Source organism: Balaenoptera ricei, chromosome 2 (assembly GCF_028023285.1).
Source record: "Balaenoptera ricei isolate mBalRic1 chromosome 2, mBalRic1.hap2, whole genome shotgun sequence".
Taxonomy (NCBI): domain Eukaryota; kingdom Metazoa; phylum Chordata; class Mammalia; order Artiodactyla; family Balaenopteridae; genus Balaenoptera; species Balaenoptera ricei.
In genome coordinates this window covers 65,489,126-65,507,746 of record NC_082640.1, presented here as the reverse complement: position 1 = coordinate 65,507,746, position 18,621 = coordinate 65,489,126, and the positions used below count along the sequence as shown (strand labels likewise).

The 18,621-nt window shown below is 45.5% G+C and overlaps 1 protein-coding gene across 1 annotated transcript in view; it reads left to right on the top strand.

Annotated features, from left to right (window-relative positions):
• The window catches only part of THSD4 (thrombospondin type 1 domain containing 4), a 588,874-nt gene that overhangs the window by 73,604 nt on the left and 496,649 nt on the right, over positions 1-18,621 (top strand). The window contains exon 4 of the mRNA XM_059912858.1: positions 16,711-17,072. Within this exon, the coding sequence (XP_059768841.1) occupies positions 16,711-17,072 (362 nt within the window). The remainder of the gene's footprint in view (positions 1-16,710; positions 17,073-18,621) is intronic.

Here is an 18,621-nt window from a genome sequence, read left to right as displayed (position 1 = left end):
GCGGTGTGACTTGGATCAATCACCTTGTGTGGAATGTCAGCACTGGGTCCTGGCGAGCTTGTCATTGTCATCCAATGGTATTATGGCCAGAGATGCTGAAAGGCCTGACTCCTGCCTTTGGGATTCCCACGGGAGAGAGACCCCGACAACAGTAGCAGATGGGAGACAGAGCATAGTGTGTCCTGTTCTAATGCCTTAGTTATCTCCCTGAGGGGTTTTGTGCTAAACATCAAGCCATCAAAGCCATGTTTCGAAGGAACAAAAGGGTTAAGTGTTTGAGAGTTTCATACTTGCAAGAATAATTTTTTTTTTCTGTAAGAATTAATGAAGGGTTATGAGTGGTCACAGAGTATATTTTGGTAAAATGTGTAGGCCATTGTCATCATGATCCATTGTTATAATCAATAAAGTACGAAATTGAAATAAGATGTTGGGGGTAGGGTGCACCGTATCCAAACACAGTGCAGCTCCCTTCACAACCGCCTCCCTCAGCAGGAGAAGACGCCGTGTTGTTGGCAAACCTCGAGCAGAGCCGTGCCCACCTGGGGCAGCGGTGGCTTCTCCCGCGCCCCTGGATGGCTTCCCTCGGGAATCTCACATGGCCAACGTCCGTGTGATGGTGGCTGTGCTCATTTTTAATCATTCCCGTTATATCCAATTTACAGTAAGAGTTATTTTGTGAGTAAAATGCCAGAAAACACTTTACCTGGGTCAGTGCCTAATGGCTCCCAGTGCAGAGTTCTGACAAAGCATAAGTGGATTATATAGCTTAGATTTGAGGCCTACATGGAACCTTCTGTGTCTGTGAGCCCAAAGCAGTGACAGCACCCTCAAGAGCTTGTAAAGAAAGAGGTGGAAGACCCCGTGCTGTGGAAGAAACAGCCGGAGGATGGAGGCTTTCAAAGTGGTACCTCTGCTTGCCAATAAATGTGGTCTAGGCAGCATAAGGGATTCTAACAAATTAGATTAATGACTCTCGTATGGATAAAAGGTTGATGCTGATCTCCCAGGATTGGGGTATGGATTAAATGAATTTATACTAATGTAGTATTCTTACCATCAAACACGTCGGGTCTCAAGCCTCAAACAGCTTGACGATCCAAAGGTGCCTCTGATTTCCCCACACTGGAACTGCCCCGAACGTGGCAGAATCCGCCTGCCCTCCCAGTGCTTCCTTACGGCACCTTTGGTCTCCCACATAATCGACTGTGAGCATTGGAAATAGCTGTGGTTTTTAATACAGTGATATTTCCTCTTCAGGGACTCTAGCCCCTGGTCTGATTTCAACAACTGCTAGCACGGTCCCAAAACGTGGTTCTTGTTTCTTCCTTGTCTAATGGAGAGAGTGTTTGCATTTGCACAGGGTTTTTAACGGGCTGTACACTGTTGGCTCTGAGAGGGATTCTTGGTTCAGAGCCAGGGAGAGTTTCAATGTTTGGGGAAGCCTACACGAGTGCTGCAGAGGAGGCCCTTCCGGGGCTGTCCACATGACCCACATCCACAGGGTCAGGGAGACATCCTGGTTCCCCCAACAAGCGGAGGAGCCCACCTCCGTGGGATGGGCACTGCTGGAGGGTTCTGTTCCTCACCTGAGCAAGGACTCTGGACCAGGTGACCTTTTCTATGAATATCTGGGGCAGAAGTTTCAGATCAAGCCAGAGACTGTTAAGAAGGACTCTTTCTTTTTTTTTCTTACCATTCCAGAAACAGTGGTGGGAGCTTCCAATTTGACTGCCGCTGGTGGTCTAGACCATAGCGTTCTCGGGATGGAAATAATTTCCTGAGATTTTCTCTTTCAGGCAAGACCACACCTACGCCATCCCAGCAAGACAAGTCTGTTTTATTTTGAACTGCTCTGCGAAGGAGGCTTTGCGACCATCCTTGGACACCCTTGGAGTCTCTTTTTAATAATGTCTGTGCTTTTGCCTTCTCACCTAAACCACTTTAGCTGAGGTCTGTTGACCTTTCTCTCTCTAGCACCATCCTTCGTGACCTTGAAGATCATTGTTTAGGACAGTTATCCCTCGGTTACTTTTCTCTTTGCTAAATCATTTCAACTCCAGTACTTTTGGGTGGTGGCCAGTACAGTTTGGGGCTTCTCAAATGTCTCCCCCAAAATGTCCCACTAGAAGAGTGTGAACATTTGCACACACACGCACACGCACGTTCACAATCATGCACAATACAGCCTTTGGAGGAGCCTGAAGTAGCCTACTGAAGGCTTAACGTTTCCTTGAAGTCTACTTTTTTCTTTAAACATTCTTGGAAATGTGACATTATGTCCCAAAATACAACTGATTGTTTTAATTTTAAAACAATCCTTTAAATTACTTAACATCAGGAAAAAATTCACATACACATACACCTGTTTTTTTTAAACTCTGAGGAAATTGGCTGTTGGGGAAGATGCCACATCTTTTTTTTCTGGCATGTCTGGTGCACTGCTAACAACCCCAGTTAGAGAAGGTTGGGGAGTGGGCATCTTGGCTCCTGGAGCAGGTAGATCTGAGTTTCAATTCTGACTATATCACTTTCTAGAGTCTAAACTTACACAGAATATATTAGCTTCTCAGTTATACCAGAGGGATGATATTTCCTACCTAGAAGGGTGTATTCATTCAGTACCTACTATGTATTAGGCTCTGCTCTAGGGCCTGGGAATAGAGGTGAAAAAGAGACACAAGATCCTCATATATAAGGAGGCATATCTATTCCAGATGGGAACAACAGACAATAAACAAACAAGCAAATAAGAGCATTTCAGACTGTATGAGGGAAGTGAAACAGGGCAATGTGATAGTGACTCTGTGTGTGTGTGTGTGTGTGTGTGTGTGTACATGTGTGCCCATATACACTTGCTACTTTAGATGATGTGGCCAGGGAAACCGCTTTGAGGAGATGACATTTGAATTAAGGTCTGATTGGTGAGGCGGAGCCAGCTTTGAGAATTCAGTGAAGTAAATTAGTTAAGTGCCTGGCACATGGTAGGGCCTTAGTAGACATTAATTGCCTCTCTTTCTAGAAGAATCAAAGAAATGCTATTTAAACACAAAGAAACAGATTTTTACAGGTCATTGGATGTGATTGGAAGGATCTCAAAAGGGTAACTAAGGAATTCAACTGGACTTTGGAAATGATATGGTCAGAAAATTTGTTTGCGTCCCATATTATTGCACCTCTTTCAGGGATGGCTGCCCATGGGTGTTCCGGAGTAAACAGGAGTTTGCTAATTGCATTTGCACATGGGCCCCTGATAATCAGCATCTTTTCCTTTGTTGAGAGGTTCCAATTTTCTGCTCACCTGCTCCCATGGAGCATGTAATAATATCTTTCCCTCCTTAATCAAATAATATCAGGTTTGAGTTGTAACCTGTTAACTCTATGGAGAGAACTGATATAAATATTATCTCCTTAAAGAGGCATTGTATTGTGCAAGATAGGACATTTCCTAAAATGTGCCAGTTCCTTTTCTAAAGTATTTTCCTTTGACCTATATAAATAAAAATAACCTAAACTAACCACTGTATAGGACTTTATGGCCTATGAAGCTCTTTGGTACCCAGTATTTGGGCCTCACAGCATTCTTGAGAATTAAGCAGCAGGGGCAGAGAGGGGAGTCTGAACGTTGGAATCAGCCCAGCCTGGGGTCAAATCCTGGCTCTGAGTGTCATCATTTTTTAAAAAAATTAAAACAGTGTTTTATAAGCCAAGGACCCATAGCTCCCTGGAATCCTGGATATATTCTTGGTGAACTGCAACTTAAATTAGATTTTTTTAGTTGAGAATTTTCATTTTGATGATAACCTAAAAATATATGTCTATTCTGGATAATCTGAATGACAGTTTATACCTCCATTTTACTGAGAAAAAATTTTTACATTTTTAAATCCATAAAAGGGTGGGGATATTGAGATACCATCTGGGGTGCCAATCTCCAAAGACCCTGTCCTGTAGAGATTTAGAACCATGTTCACCTTCAGCTGTATACACAGGTTGTGCCTTTTGTGACCCAGATCATACTAGCTCACTCATAGTAAATACAGTGGTAAATAATAGTGATTTTTTTTCATTAAGCAGCATTTAAATTTTTTTTCAGCCTTATAGATCGGCCCTTCTAAATGATGGATTGGTGCTGTAAACAAGTTCATTTTTCAAAAGGAAAAAATGTTGTTTTCAGTTTTGTACTTATTCCACTTGTAAGTAAGCGTAAGAAATTTATACTTGGTTTTGTTTCACAACTTGGGGTATGAGACACGTCAAAAAAGAAGTTATAATGGAATATAGTGAAGTGTGCTCAAAGTTCTGTGGACGCCTAAAGGACAGAGCAGCTATCCTTGCCTGGAGAGTTGGGGTCGTCTCTAAAGAGGGTGTACTTCTTTCCAATAGGGTCTTGAAGAATGAGCAGGAATTGATCAGGTGAAGTAAGGGTGGGAGGTGAGGGAGGGCTTTTGAGCCCAGTGGCATGTCATATAGAGGCACAGGGTGGTGTAAAGACTTGGGGTGGTTGAGTGAGAAGTTAAGAATAGGGAAGTGCTGGCAGGGGAGGCTGCAGGTCTGGGGAGAGGCCAAAGAGTGAAGGGCCTTGTGAGTCAGGCTGGGGGGACTAGATGTAGTTCGAGGGGCACAGGGGAGCTCCGGGAGGTCTATAAACATGGGTCTTGATTGATGTGATTTTTAGGAATGTAATTCTAGAAGTGGGGGAATGGGGAGATTGGATGGATAGAGACGAGGTAAGAGCAAATGGGAGTGAGACCGTGACCCAACCACGGGCCGTGGGGATGGAGGAAATGGGACAGAGTCCAGGGATATTTTTGAAGTCAGACTAGTAGGATTTTATGTCCAGTTGGATGAACCAGAAGATGGAGCAGGCATTCAGGTCCTGGTTAGGTGACATATTAAGTATGAGAAGCCCATGCGTCATCCTGGCGAGTATGTAGAGTTGGTGATTTGGAATGTAAATCTGGTGCCTGGGACAGAGTTTGGGGCTACCCATTAATAAGGGTGATATCAACATGAAAGATCTTTGCTGATGCTACAGTATTTCCCTGTAAGAAGGGTTGGATGAGATTGGAAAACCAAGAATGGAGCCCTAATATTTGAAGGGCAGGTAGAAGGGGAGAAGCCAGCAGATAGAAGAAGAACTAGATAACAGAAGAGGAGAAGAGAGCTACAAGCTTAGGAGGAAAACCAGGACAATAAGGTGTCCTGGAATCAAGGAGAGAGAAAGTTTCAACAGGCAGGAGATAGCCAACGGATCAAATACTGAGTGTATTACTTTCAAGAGACAGAACTGTCACTTAGGCACATGGAGCAAGGAAAACGATAGGGGCATCAGAGATCACCACCCAAGTGGCTGAACAGCCATGGCACATGCTGCTCTAGGGAGAGGAGGTGTTTGATGTTTCACAGAGCAAGAAACCAAGCAGTTGGTACGTTCGTCATTCATCCATCCATCAGATATTCTCTGAGGGCCTTGCCAGGTGACAGACTCTGTAAGAGGTGCTGTTAGAGTAGATGGAAGACGAAGATAAATAAGCATAATCCCTGCCTTGGAGGGCTCACGGTGTTACTGGGGAGATGGTTGTGTACACAGATAATTATAGTGCCAGGTGGTGAGTGCTTTGGAGGGCCATGTGGGTAATGGCCCTGCAGCATGGGAGAGAGACCATTTGGTCTTTGGAGCTGAGTAGGAGTTCCCAGGCAGAGGAGGAAGGGAGAGGTATTTGAAACTCTTTGAGCTTCAGCAGCGTGAAGGCAGGAGGGGAGAAAGGGCGTGTCCTGCTTCCCTACTTCGTGCACGCTGGGAGCACTGGGGGTGGGGCAGAGGGCAGCAGAGGAGTTGAAGCTGGAAAGGAAGGGTGAGGCCAGTTTATGAAAGGCTTAGAATGCCACGGCACGGAATAAGTTTGGATCTCATCTTCCGGAGAGTGAGAACTCAAGAGACATTGGTAAGCAAGAGAGTAACGCAATAGGGCTAGATTTCAAGAAAATAGCTTTGGTGACACGAGGAGGCCTGAGTGGACAAGGGAAAGACTGAAGATGGGGATCCAGGTAGGGTCCCATCTCAGCCCATCTGCAGGCTCCTTCATTCAGCAGAGTGTTTCCAGAGCATCTACTGTGTGCTCTGCTCTGCGCTGGATGCCGCCAAGTTGCAGGGAGTGCTTTCCAATTGCCTTCCTTATAGGGGCCTGCGGATCCCAGCTGCTTCCTGGGGAGTGTTGGAGATTGACTCAGATGCAGTTGGCCAAATCACCAGGCAGAATTCTCTGCTGGAAGGTTGCTGTTCCCCAAGTCAACCTCTGGGTCCAGAAGCCGGCCCTCTTTATTGTGTGAATTACTCACTATTTTGACTGTCCTGGTTGGCTTGGGTTGAAGGTAGGGGATTGCTGTTGAGCGCATGAGGCCAAAGGGACTAGCCACTGAACAAAAGAACACACCCAGGCACTGTGCACAGAGACATCTGCTTCTGTTTCCTGAGTAACTGCGCAGCAACACAGGGCGGCCTCGGTACCCAGGCACATGCTCTGCGTTATTTTCTAGTTATAACCGAGGATGATTTCCATGTGGCTGGTGATGAAAGAGTCAGGTCCATTTCAGAAGGGGGAGTGTTTCCGATTATGTAGATCACATTCAAATATTTACCTCATTCCATCCTTTTGGCTGGGCCCCGCCTTTGAATACTGTGGAAAGACATCCAGGCCTCCTTTGCACCGCCTTTAGGGACGATCTTCTGTGCCTAAAGCCTGCTCTTTGCTGGCAGTGGGGACCCCTGGGCACAACCTCTGGGACTGCCTCTCAGTTGTGGTACTTGAAGCGAATCAATACGTGGCAAGGAATGTCAGTGCTCTTCCAGGAAAAATCTGAGCCTGTTAGCACTGGAAGGGACCCCAGCCCTCATCAATCCCAAAACGGCTCATTTTACTGATACGGAAACTGAGGTCCAGACCCACAGACCGACTTGCCCCGAATCAGAAAGTGAGTAACGGCAGACTTGGGACCAGAACACAGGGGCCAGTCCAGGGTTTCCCACGAGCCTTCCCTTCCCTCTTCTTTCATCTTTCTACAGTTCCCATTGCTGCTGTCCTTCTTTTCTTAAAAGTACATTTCAAATGGAGTCTTCTTAGCATGGATCCCATGTTAGGTAGGTATCGTTCTGTGAATGTTTTCCTGCCTCATATGATAAGCTCCAGGTTGGCCTCAACTTGAATGGCAGAAGTGGCAGGGGTAGGCCAAAAAGCAGGGAATTTGAGGGTGATAAAATAATGTGGCTAGAGCATTTGGGGATTAAGGAAGTAGCAGTATATGGTAAAGGTCCAAAGTCCAGAGGGTAAGCTCAGTTGAGTGCTTTCCTCTGAGTTTCACCTAGAGGTATCCGGGGGCCAGTGATTCTCAAACCAGAGGATGCATTCAAATCACTGGGGAAGCTTGTTTAAAATGCATATTCCCGGGCCCCACCCCAGAGGTTTTTATTCACTAAGTTTGCTGTGAGATCCAGGAATCTGCATGTCTCAAATAGACGTGAGGTCGATTATGTTGTGGGTACCTTGTGGGTCACACATGGAGAAACAACACAGGATTAGGAGAACGAGGGTATCTCTGTGTTCGTCTCCAGTGTTTGGGTCAGAGTATATACTCAGTACCACAGTGAGTGGATATAGTGGAGTTTGATGTATTTGAGATCATTTACCGTCAGGATTCACCAAATGGGAGGACACAGGTATTGAGAGAGGGCCTGAGGGCCTGGCAGACAGAGCTGGTATTGGCAGGGCAACCAGACTCACACTTGCTTAGCTTTAGGGTGACTATGTCAGTGGATTTTCCTCTATATGGCACATGCTTTAGCTCAGGCTTGATATTTCTCTTTCCATACATCTCTCTCTCTCTCCCTTAACCTTCACTCATTCCTCCCCCTGTTATGGCTTTGTGCAACTGCGTCCTTTTAACTGTTCCTGAAGTGCATTGGTGAACTCCCTTATATATAAACTACTTTGTGGGAGATTCTGACGCAATGGTCAAGGCTGAGCATGTTTTACTCCAGTCCAGTCTCCCATATTTGTGAGATTCTCATATTCATTTTGCAGCTGCCGGCCTTGACATTATGCTGAGAGGTAAGATTAGGGGCTTTTGCAGTCTGTGTTGTGTCAGAGTCAAGATAGGTGGTTAAGATGTAAGGTTGAATTTGTGTCTCCGAGAAACCATCGTGGAGGTCCTTAATTTAGATCTGGTTTGAGTTTGGAGCTTCTTTATCAAGATGCACCACCTCCCCATGCTCCTGCACAGGTAACAAATGTCCTAGCTGAGCTGCCACTTCTATGTGCCTGCTTTCATGTGCTCTCAGAGTTCCAAAACTTTGCTCTCTGGGCTCAAACTCCAAGGTGTATTTTTGTAATGTTTGCGTTAGGGTGTTGACTTGTTATGTGGCTAAAACAAAACCTCCTTTTCCCAGTCTCTTCTAGAATGAGACTTCAGAATGTCAGACTTTGCATGTGACTCGCTTTCTATGAAGAACAGATGGTGGGTTTAATTTTGTAGAAAGAAAATTAGAAATCAGTGAAATCTTACATGATTTCACATTAGTACCAAAACCAAATACATTGAAAACATTTAGAGCTGTTCCTAGCTAGTTACGGATTTACTGGTGGCGATGAGAAATTCCCAGAGCTTTCTGTGAGGAGGGCTACCACCGACTCTTGGTCTATTCTGTGCCTCCCCCATCCCCCAGCAGTCTGTTCTGAATCTTTCTCCACTTAATCTATTTATTTTTATTTATTGAGCAAGCAATATCATAACCATGACTGAGCTTTTTTAAATTACAAGAAAACTTACCCGGGGTCCAGCTTCAGTAACAGATCGTATGTTTTCATTTTTCCACGTTCCCTTCCAGGCTTTGTTCACATGCTACAGAATCTTTACATTATTATAATCATGGTATAGTTACAAGTTTGTATTTGGCATTTTTCACTTAGTATTATATTACAGGACTCTTTCCTCATTGCTCTGTATTATTCATGATTATGCTATTTCATTGAGTCATGAAGCCCCAGTTTATTTGACCACCGTTCTATTTTAGTCACATATGTTCATCTTCCTTAAAAAGATGCTGATGGAATAAAACACAGCCACAATACCTCAGATTGTTGCTTTTCCAACTCCTCTAAGCTCACTTGCTGTCTGTCCCTGTGATCTCCTATTCACTTAGCCCATCATGTTTCATGGAGACCTCGGTTCTCTGGTTACGCTGACTGTGGTCAACTGTTGTCTCCATATGAATCCTCCAGCCCTGGACCCCCTTAATCCCAAGGCTTCTGCCAAGTCAGGACCACCTTTAGTCATTCCACTCATTGCTTTCTCTCCAAGTCCTGTGCCAAAGGCAGACCCGGCTTATTTCACACTGCCTTTGTTACCACACTTTATCCATATATTTTAATATTTGCACTCATTTAGATACCATTTAGGGTTCTTTACTGCAAGCCACAGAAACTAACATAAGCAATGGGAAATTTCTTGGAACCAGCCTAGGAAGCAGGTGGGCATTGAGACACTCCAGAGAGCAGCAGGAATGGTCTCAGAGCGTAAGCAGTGAGGTCAGGACGAAGGACCCAAAGCCATTTGCAGTCGCTCAGCCACTTTACTGGTGATTCAAATTCCAGGGAGTGTTCAGTTGGCTCACATTGCTTACCTTGGCTTCAGCTGACAGGGTCCCTGAATACATTCCTATCACACTTCATCCAGTGTGGAGGGGTGATTTCCTAGAGGATCCAGGGAAAGGGGAACGATTGCCAGGTTGCCCTACACACACATATCCTACCATCAGTATACATTTACAAAAACATCCCTGCCTAACAGTAACTTCCATACAACAGGTCCCACAGTGTTATTAGTTACAGCATCCATCTCCAAACCCAAAATCTTTGGGGGATTTTAATCCCCCCTCCAGTTCTACTACAACCTCTTCTTTTGCACGGCCCGAGTTAAATAGGGATGTGACTAACGTGATTCTCCTACTTCTTTGAATACCTTCCTTTTTTTTTTTTCTGTTCCCTGGCTCATGCCCCACAGTGACTATCTAGAAAAGCATAATATCAAGCAGTCATTTTTCTATGAGGAAGGGGGCTGTTAGAAGGTTCGGAGGATTTTATCCAAAGTACACATTTCCCTTGATCCTAGGCAAGACATATTATAACCTCTGGGGAAAAGGCATGGCATGGTATGTGTACTTTGAAAAGTCTTCTCTTTTAATTCTGTTATCTTGCCTCTACATCCACCCTGCCTCTGTTCTTTAAAACCTCCAGTGGAATGGAGAGAGCACCAATTTTATTTGAGGGCTGGATCTGCTTCTTACACATTATAAAACTTTTGATGGGTGATGTAAGTTCTTCCAGTGAAGGGACGAAATTAGAGGTCTTCTATGCTCCTGCTTGGTGACTGGTAGTGTGTTTGACGCTTTACTTCATTATTTCATTTCATCTACCCAACAACACCATCAGATCTGCATTGCAGTCAATCCTTGGATACGCGGGGGATTGGTTCCAGGACCCCCAGGGATACCAAAACCTGCAAATGCTCAAGTCCCTTATATAAAATGGCATGGTATTTGTGTATAATCTATGTGCATTCTCCCATATACTTTAAATCATCCCTGGATTACTCATAATACCTAATACAATGTAAATGCTATATAAATAGTTCTAAACACAATGTAAATGTTATGTAAACAGTTGCCAAGTCAAGGCAAAATCAAGTTTCGCTTTTTGGAACTCTGGTATTTTTTTTTTTCTGAATATTTTCAGTCCAAGGTTGGTTGAATCTACAGATGTGGAACCCGCAGATACGGAGGGCCAACTGCATTTTGTTTCTTATGTGTATTTTCAAAACCCATGCTTCATCCACTAGGGCACTCTGAACCTCAGTGACCATACCTGCAAAATGGAAGTAAAAATCCTTGAAATGAATCTTGTGAATATCAGATGTAGAGCTTACGCTAAACCAGTTCAGGCAAATAAAGGAAATTTTTGCTCATCCTAATTACACCTTCTTTCTGTAATCTTCCAGTCTGTCTCTCTCCTTCTTTCAGTGGCAGATCTTACCTCTTTCCTAGAAGGCTGAAGCCATCAAATGTGAACTTCGTCACCCACTCCTTTCCTTACAGCAGAATATTGCTTTTCATAACACAAGATCAAATATCAATAATTATTTGTTTCAACCTAGTGATATCTGTAAATAGGTCTATTCTCTAATACTGTTCTACTTCTTGGTATTTTTTTCACTAATTAATATATTATGGAGAGTTGTCCAATTTAACAGGTATAAATCTATCCATACCTCATTCTAACAGATAAGTTGTAATCCATTGCTTGGATGGATTAGATTTGGGAGGATTTAACCAAGCTCCTATTCATGGGCATTTAGGTTGTTTCCAGATATTTTTGGTTTTGTTCTTACAAAAAGTAATGCAATAAAAGTTTTTCTATATACAGCTTTATGCACTAGTTTTGAGAGTATCTATAGGGTGAACTACTGAAAGTAGAGCTGCTGGGCTAAAGGGTACGTACATTTCAAATTTGGTAGGTATTGCAAAGTTCCTTCCAAAGAAGTGCCCCAGTTTAGACTCCCATCAGCAGGGAACATTCTTGCCATATCAGTATTGTCAAACTTTATAATCTTTGCTAATCTAATAGAGATAAAATGGAATTCTGTTGTTTTAGTTTGCATTTATTTGATTATATGTGATGTCATACAGTTTTCATATATGTACTGTATTTATTTTCCTGCTGTACTAGTCAGCCTGGGCTGCTATAACAAAATACCATTGACGGGGTGGCTTAAACCACAGGAATTATTTCTCACCATTCTGGAGGCTGGGAAAAGTCCAAGATCCAGGTGCTGGCAGATTTGATTCCACAGTGGGGACTCTTTTCTTGGATTGAAGGTGGCTGGCTTTTTACTATGTCCTCACATGGTGGAGAAAGAGAGAGAGTTCTGGTCTTTCTTCCTCTTCTTATAAGGATACGAATCCCATCAGGAGGTCCCATCCACCCGACATCATCTAAACCTAATTAACTCCCAAATGCCCTACCTCCAAATACTATCACATTGGGGTTAGGGCTTCAAGACGTGAACCTTGAGGGGACACAGACATTCAGTCCATAACAACTGTAAACTCCCCATTCAAAGTAGGTTCCCTTTGAACCTACTTCCATTGGGTTGTTTGTCTTTTTCTTACTGATTTGTTAGAACTCTTTATAAATGAAAGAAATCAGCAGTTTGGGGGTCATTTGAGAAGCGCTTCGTGTTTTCTGCTTCAGTCTTTACATGTCGTGTGTGTCTTGGGGAAGGGACAACAGGCTGGCAGTTGACACGGCTTTGAGTTTCTATTATTTGTTGGTTTTTGTCTCTCAGCATGATTTATTCTTTGGTTTTGCTGTTTGTCATTGACTAACTGAGGTCCTGTGAGTTAGTCCTAATTTTAGGAATATTATGTCTCAGAACACTTGGAATTTTTCCCATCCTGCCTCACAGAAAACTCCGTGACCATCAGAAAAGAAGGAGGGAGGAGGGTCATTAGGAGGACTGGGAAGGCGTAGAGGGCAGATGGGAGGTTGATGGAACTGCGAGGCTGACACGCAAAGCTCTCCTCCCTTTATTTTTTCTTTGATATTTCTTCCTTTCTTTCTCTGCATTTCCCTCCTTCCTTCCTTTCTGTTTCTCTTTTTTTCCCCTGGCTATGTACTATAAAAATACAATTCTGGAGCATGGGGTTGGATTCCCACCGTGGGGACTGAGATGGAATTTCAAGTCACTCACCATAATTCAACTTTATAAATTAGAGAATTCTTATGAATAGAATAGGATGGAATGTGGTTTCATGTTTTCCTTCCCTAGGGACCCTGCCCAGTTTGGCAATAGGAAACTAAATTAAGGGTGGGATTAGTTCTAGGAAGTGGATTTTTAGTCTAGCTGCACGTCTAAGCCAAATATTATAGACAGTGCCTTAGTTATCTATGTTCATGAGCAATCAGGAAGTGGTGGGTAACTGAAGTCCCCAAATGTGCCAGAAACATACTTCTGCCTTTGTTTGTTTATCCTGATTATCCTCCTACTAGACTATCAAAGTGGATTTATTACTACTCATTTTACTCTTCTGTTTTCCATCAACAACGTAGGCAGGGAGGCAAAATGCTGCATGAAAAAAAAAATGCTACAGTAGGTGTCAGGAGACCTCAATTTTAGTCCTGTCGGTGCCCCTCACTAGACTGAGACATGGGCAAGTTATACAGCTTCTCACGGCCCCAGTTTCTTCCTGTAAAAGGGACAAAATGACCAACCTCCTAGGGTGGCTCAGGGGCCCTGTAAAGTGTGACCTGGAGCTCTTGGTGCCTATATCATAGAGTTCGTCCCCATGCATGTGAGCTGTTTGAACAGTACCCGGCACAGAGAAGGAGCCCAACAAATGCCTGTCTGCTTTTCTTCCTTGTCCTGGAAGTACCAACAGATTGTATTAGTTTCCTAGGGCTGTCGTAACAAATAACCACAAATTTGGTGGCTTAAAGCAACAGAAATTTATTCCCTCACAATTCTGGAGGCCTGAAGTTCAAAATCACGGTGTTGCCAGGGCTGTGCTCCTTCCAGTAAGTAGGGGAGAATCCTCCTTGCTTCTTTCAGCTTGTGGTGGCTCCCGGCCTGTGGCTGCAGCACCCCAGTCTCTGCCTCTCTGGTCACATGGCCTTCTCCTCTGTGTCTTCTAAGGACACTTGTATTGGATTTAAGGGCCACCCAGAAAACCCAGGATGATCTCATCTCAAGACGCTTAACCTGATTACATCGACATTGACTCTTTTTCCAAATAAGGCCACATTTACAAGTTCTGGGGCTTAGGGTGTGGACATACACCTTTTGGGGAAGGCCACCATTCAACCCACCACACACACTCTAGGGATTACTTTATATATCAAGACTATGGCCTGATTCGGCACATTTTTTTTTACAATCATCCAGCGAATCCACCATCGGTTGGATATTAATAAATCAGGGTATGTCAGGGAGGAGAAAAAAGAACAAAAGCTTGGTTTTTGTTTGCTGTGTTTTGTTTTATATTTATAACCCTTCTCTCCTGGGTTCCCAATTTAGTAGTGATGAGTTGAGTGTATTTGCTATTCGTGCGCCCTTCTTCCTGCCTGCTGCTCACATACTGGTGGTCAGGAAACTGCAGCCCTCCTGTCGCGGAACCTTCTGTCCTGCCCTCGCTCCACTTCATCTCCCGCTGGCTCCACTCACATGACCCCTTGACCTCTCGCCGTGGCTCTCTGAACATGGCGCCCATAGACTGGCGGGCTGACATCGAGCTCTGGGCTTAAACCTCTGATTAGATGCTTGTTTGCTTCCTGGACTCCTCAGCTCTCTCACTCATCTTGCCAGTAGTCACTCCCCGAACCTTCAGGAACCCAGCTTAAGCTATCAAGGTCATCCAGAGACCCCCATCTGTGCCCTGGAATGTATTGAAGGAAGGTGGCCCCAATTAAACAAGCCCCATGGCTTCAGGGTAACTGAGTACCTGGGAGCAAGGACTTTACCCTGGAGCTGAGCCCTGCAGGGCTTTTAGTGACTATGGTGCCATTACAGTGGTGGCTTACTCTTTCTGAGCTCTCACCTCAGGCTCTTGGGGGGGTTTCCTCATCCACACCACCCTCTGAGGTAGTCTTAGCTCCATGTCTCATTCCCATGTGCTGTGAAGGAGTTCAGCCTTATCGGGTTTGTTCCACACAAAGGGCAAGACAATCCCTGTACCTTCTCACCTCTCAGGGGTATCGTGGGGACAGAAGAGTGTAACTGTGAAAGGTCTTCAAGCTCTTGGACCAAACAACACTGATGAAACCCAATAGCTAAAAAAAAAAAAAAAAAAGCCAAGGTAATCTGGAGGCAATTATGCATGTCAGATGGAAGCCTGAGGTTCACTGAAAATCCCACATTTTTTTTTTGAATTTTATTTTATTTTTTATACAGCAGGTTCTTATTAGCTATCTATTTTATACATATTAGTGTATATATGTCAATCCCAATCTCCCAATTCATCCCATCACCACCACCACCACCACCCCCCACCACTTTGCCCCCATGGTGTCCATACGTTTGTTCTTTACATCTCTGTCTCTATTTCTGCCTTGCAAACCGCTTCATCTGTACCATTTTTCTAGATTCCACATATATGGGTTAATATACGATATTTGGAAAAACCCACATTTTTTAAGGAAAAAAAGTGTTTTAAAAAGTGTTAAAAGTGTTTTAAGTGTTACTCGGTGTCCCAAGGGTAGGAAGGACATTCCAGGGGAAGGCTTCAGAAGCGCAAGAGCAGCTGTCTGCTGTGGGGAGAGCAGGGAGTGCTGGAGCTGCAGGTATTGGAGGCTGGGGAGACTCGAGTCCAAACTCTGCTGCAGCCACATGACTAGGGTAGGTCACAGGTCTCTGAATCTCAGGTGGGAAACCTCATCTCTGAAAGGTGAGAATGGTTGTAACCAGGGCTGCTGTGAGGACTAGAAATTACATGCGTTATCTGGCACCAAGTGGGTGCCTGAATAATTACAGCTCTTTTACCATGATTGCTCCTCTGAGGACTTCTCAAGCCCCACCCCACCCAGACAGGCAGCCAGTCCCCCCCGGGGAGCCTCCCTAGGCTTGTCCTAGCTACATAAAGCTCTTTGCTGCTGGGCTAGGCCATTCGTGCAATCCGGGGTGCTTTTCTCCTTGTCCTCAGGACCTAGCTTAACACTGGTATATACCTGGTGCTCAGAGCCTGTCTGCATCACGGAGGAACACAGTGTACCCACGCTTAGCACCCTGCTTGGCATGCTAGATCTCTGTGAAATGACCAGTTAAGTGAATGGGGGTGTAGAGTCACCCTCGGGATAGAACTTTAAAACTTTCTGACGTTTTTAATCTCCTGATTCATCTTGGAAGCAGGAAAGGTTATCATTATGGATTTAACAAGTATGTGTTTAGTGCCAGCTCTCTGCTTTGCACGTGGACATCTGACTTAAATCTCCTTACAGCCCTGTGAAGTAGGTAGGTACCATCCCTCTTTAGAACACAGAGCGCTTCAGAAACCTCCCAGTCACACTGGTAGAAGAGGTGGCAGGGGTGTGACTTCAGGCATCCGGTTCTAGAGCAGGGACTCTAAACCCTGGAGTTGTGTTGCCTTTACTGCATGGAGACACTGGGACATGGCCTCCTCAGCAGCTTAAGGGAAGCCCTGTCCTTCTAGCCTGGACCCTAAGGACCAGAGGGGTAAGCCTCAGTTAGGAGGTGAGGGCACCACACTGAGCTCTCCAAGGCCATGGCCCCCAAAGCCAGGACCACATACAATTTTGGTGAGCCCTATGCACTCTGGCCTTTGTGTGTCCCTTCATTTATTTAAAAAAAAAAAAAATATATATATATATATACACACACACACACACACACACACACACACACACACACACATATATATGTATACACATACGCTATATATACTCATTCATTCTATTTTATGACTGCGTCTGCGTCTGTATGAAGACGAGTATAACCCAGGCTGGATTCTATTTTGTTTCTCAGATTTTTAACACAGGCCCTGTGCCAACTTGTGCCTAATGCAGAAGCCTTTCGGGCTATCCAGAGCCTTTGCGGGTGAAGCAGGAACGGGTGTTGCGGTCCCCTAACCGGCCTCTGTCTCCACAGGTCCCGCAGCGGATGGCGGTGGCCGAGGGCGCTCCCGAGGACGGCGGCGGCGGCGCCCCGGGCGTGTGGGGAGCCTGGGGCCCCTGGTCCGCCTGCTCGCGCAGCTGCAGCGGCGGCGTGATGGAGCAGACGCGACCCTGCCTGCCCGGCTCGTACCGCGCACGCGGGGGAACGCCGCCCGGAGCCCCCGCGCGCGCCTTCGCAGGCCACGTGGTGTCAGCCGTGCGTACGTCGGTGCCGCTGCACCGGAGCCGCGAGGAGCCACGCGCCCCCGCCAGCCTCAACTCCAGCCGCCAGGGCCCGGCGCAGCGAGGCAGCCGGCACCCGCAGGCCCGGGGCCGCGAACCCACGGCGGAGAGAAGGTACACGCCCTCCCGGCCCCCGCGCGCCCGCCCGCCACCGTCCCCGTCCCTGTCCCTGCCCTTGCCCGGATGTGCCGCGCGCGCTGCTCTTCATCCTAGATTGCGCGGTTAATGCCTTGCTTCTGCCAGAGGGGGAGGAATTCTTGGCTCCACAGACCTCCTTCCATCCTTTGATTTATTTTGCAGCCTTTTAAAGCGTTGAGGCCACTCCCACCCCCTCAGTGATTCTGAATTGCCTTCAAAGTGAAGCTGAGTTTCAGAATGCCCTTAGGCTCAACCTTAGGGAGGCCCTGCGGAGGGTTGAAAGAAAGAGCTACCTGGAGCCGGGAGACGTCTGTCCTAGTGCTCCCCTAGTGCTGGGGGAAAGGGAGATTCCTGGCCACAGGATGTGTGGATTTGAGCTGAGGACACAAAACAAGGGGCCTTTTAACCCAAGAGCTGACATGAGCTTGGAATCCTTGAACAAGTTAAGTGTCTGGAGTCTAACTTGCTCCCAGGCTGTAGGTTTAAGGATTCTATGAACTTTTCTACAAAGTTTCTCCAAAGTATTTTGAGTGAACACACAACTTTGAGGATATGTCTAATTAAAGACCTGGACATTTTTTATAGTCTTAATAAAATATGAACTCCAGAAATGGCATACTGGCATCAGAATAGTTGTGTAGCTCTCAGAAGCCTCGGGTGGCTAGGCTAGCATAAATATGCCAAAGTAGACAGTGCCCATGGAAAGGTAGGAATATAGAGGCTGAGAAGAGCTTGTCAGTGAATTATTCAACCAACATTGACAGATTATTCAGCATCCATTCAGCAGTATTTGTTGGGCGCCCGAAGTCCATGATAGATTCTGAGAGAATATTCATATGAAAGCAGTAACAATAACCGCAAACATTTACAGGAAGAACAAAAAGTGTAAGCTATGCTCGCTGTGCTTAAGAAATACATAATTTAGTGGCTAAGCCAAGTTCATGCCCATCCCAAGCAGGGCACGAACATATCAGGTGGGCCTTGCAGTTCAGACATTAGCACCAATGGCCACCCTGCCCCACTGTGGCTAACGCTGCCTGAATCCTTCTCAGCTGCCAGCCACCTGGAGGTTGAGAGGAGGTGCAACCCATCCACCCTTGCCAGGCACACAAACTCTCTTGACCTGGTGATTGGGAGTTTGGAGAGAGAGGATCATTTCACAGAGAAGGTGCTTTGGCCGAATTCTGAATGATAAATCAAATCTGAGTTGATAGAAGGGGGAGTTCTGAGGACTGGCATGGCATGTCAGTGGGAGAATAAAAGAGAGACCAGCTGGGAGAGGATGATTCCTTCTTTCTCTCTTCCTGCGTATAGACCCGAGGACCCTCCAACGTCACTGTGGGACTGAGGGGCTGCTACTACTAAAGCCAAGGGTTTGACATGTGTTTTCTCTCTTCATCCTGACCACAACCCCATAATAACATAGCTCCCCAGCCCCTTAACTGAAATGCTCATGGCCAGTGCATTTTAGAATTCAGAACTGTTCAGAGTTTAGAAAGGTATTGTTAGGGCATATTTCACATGT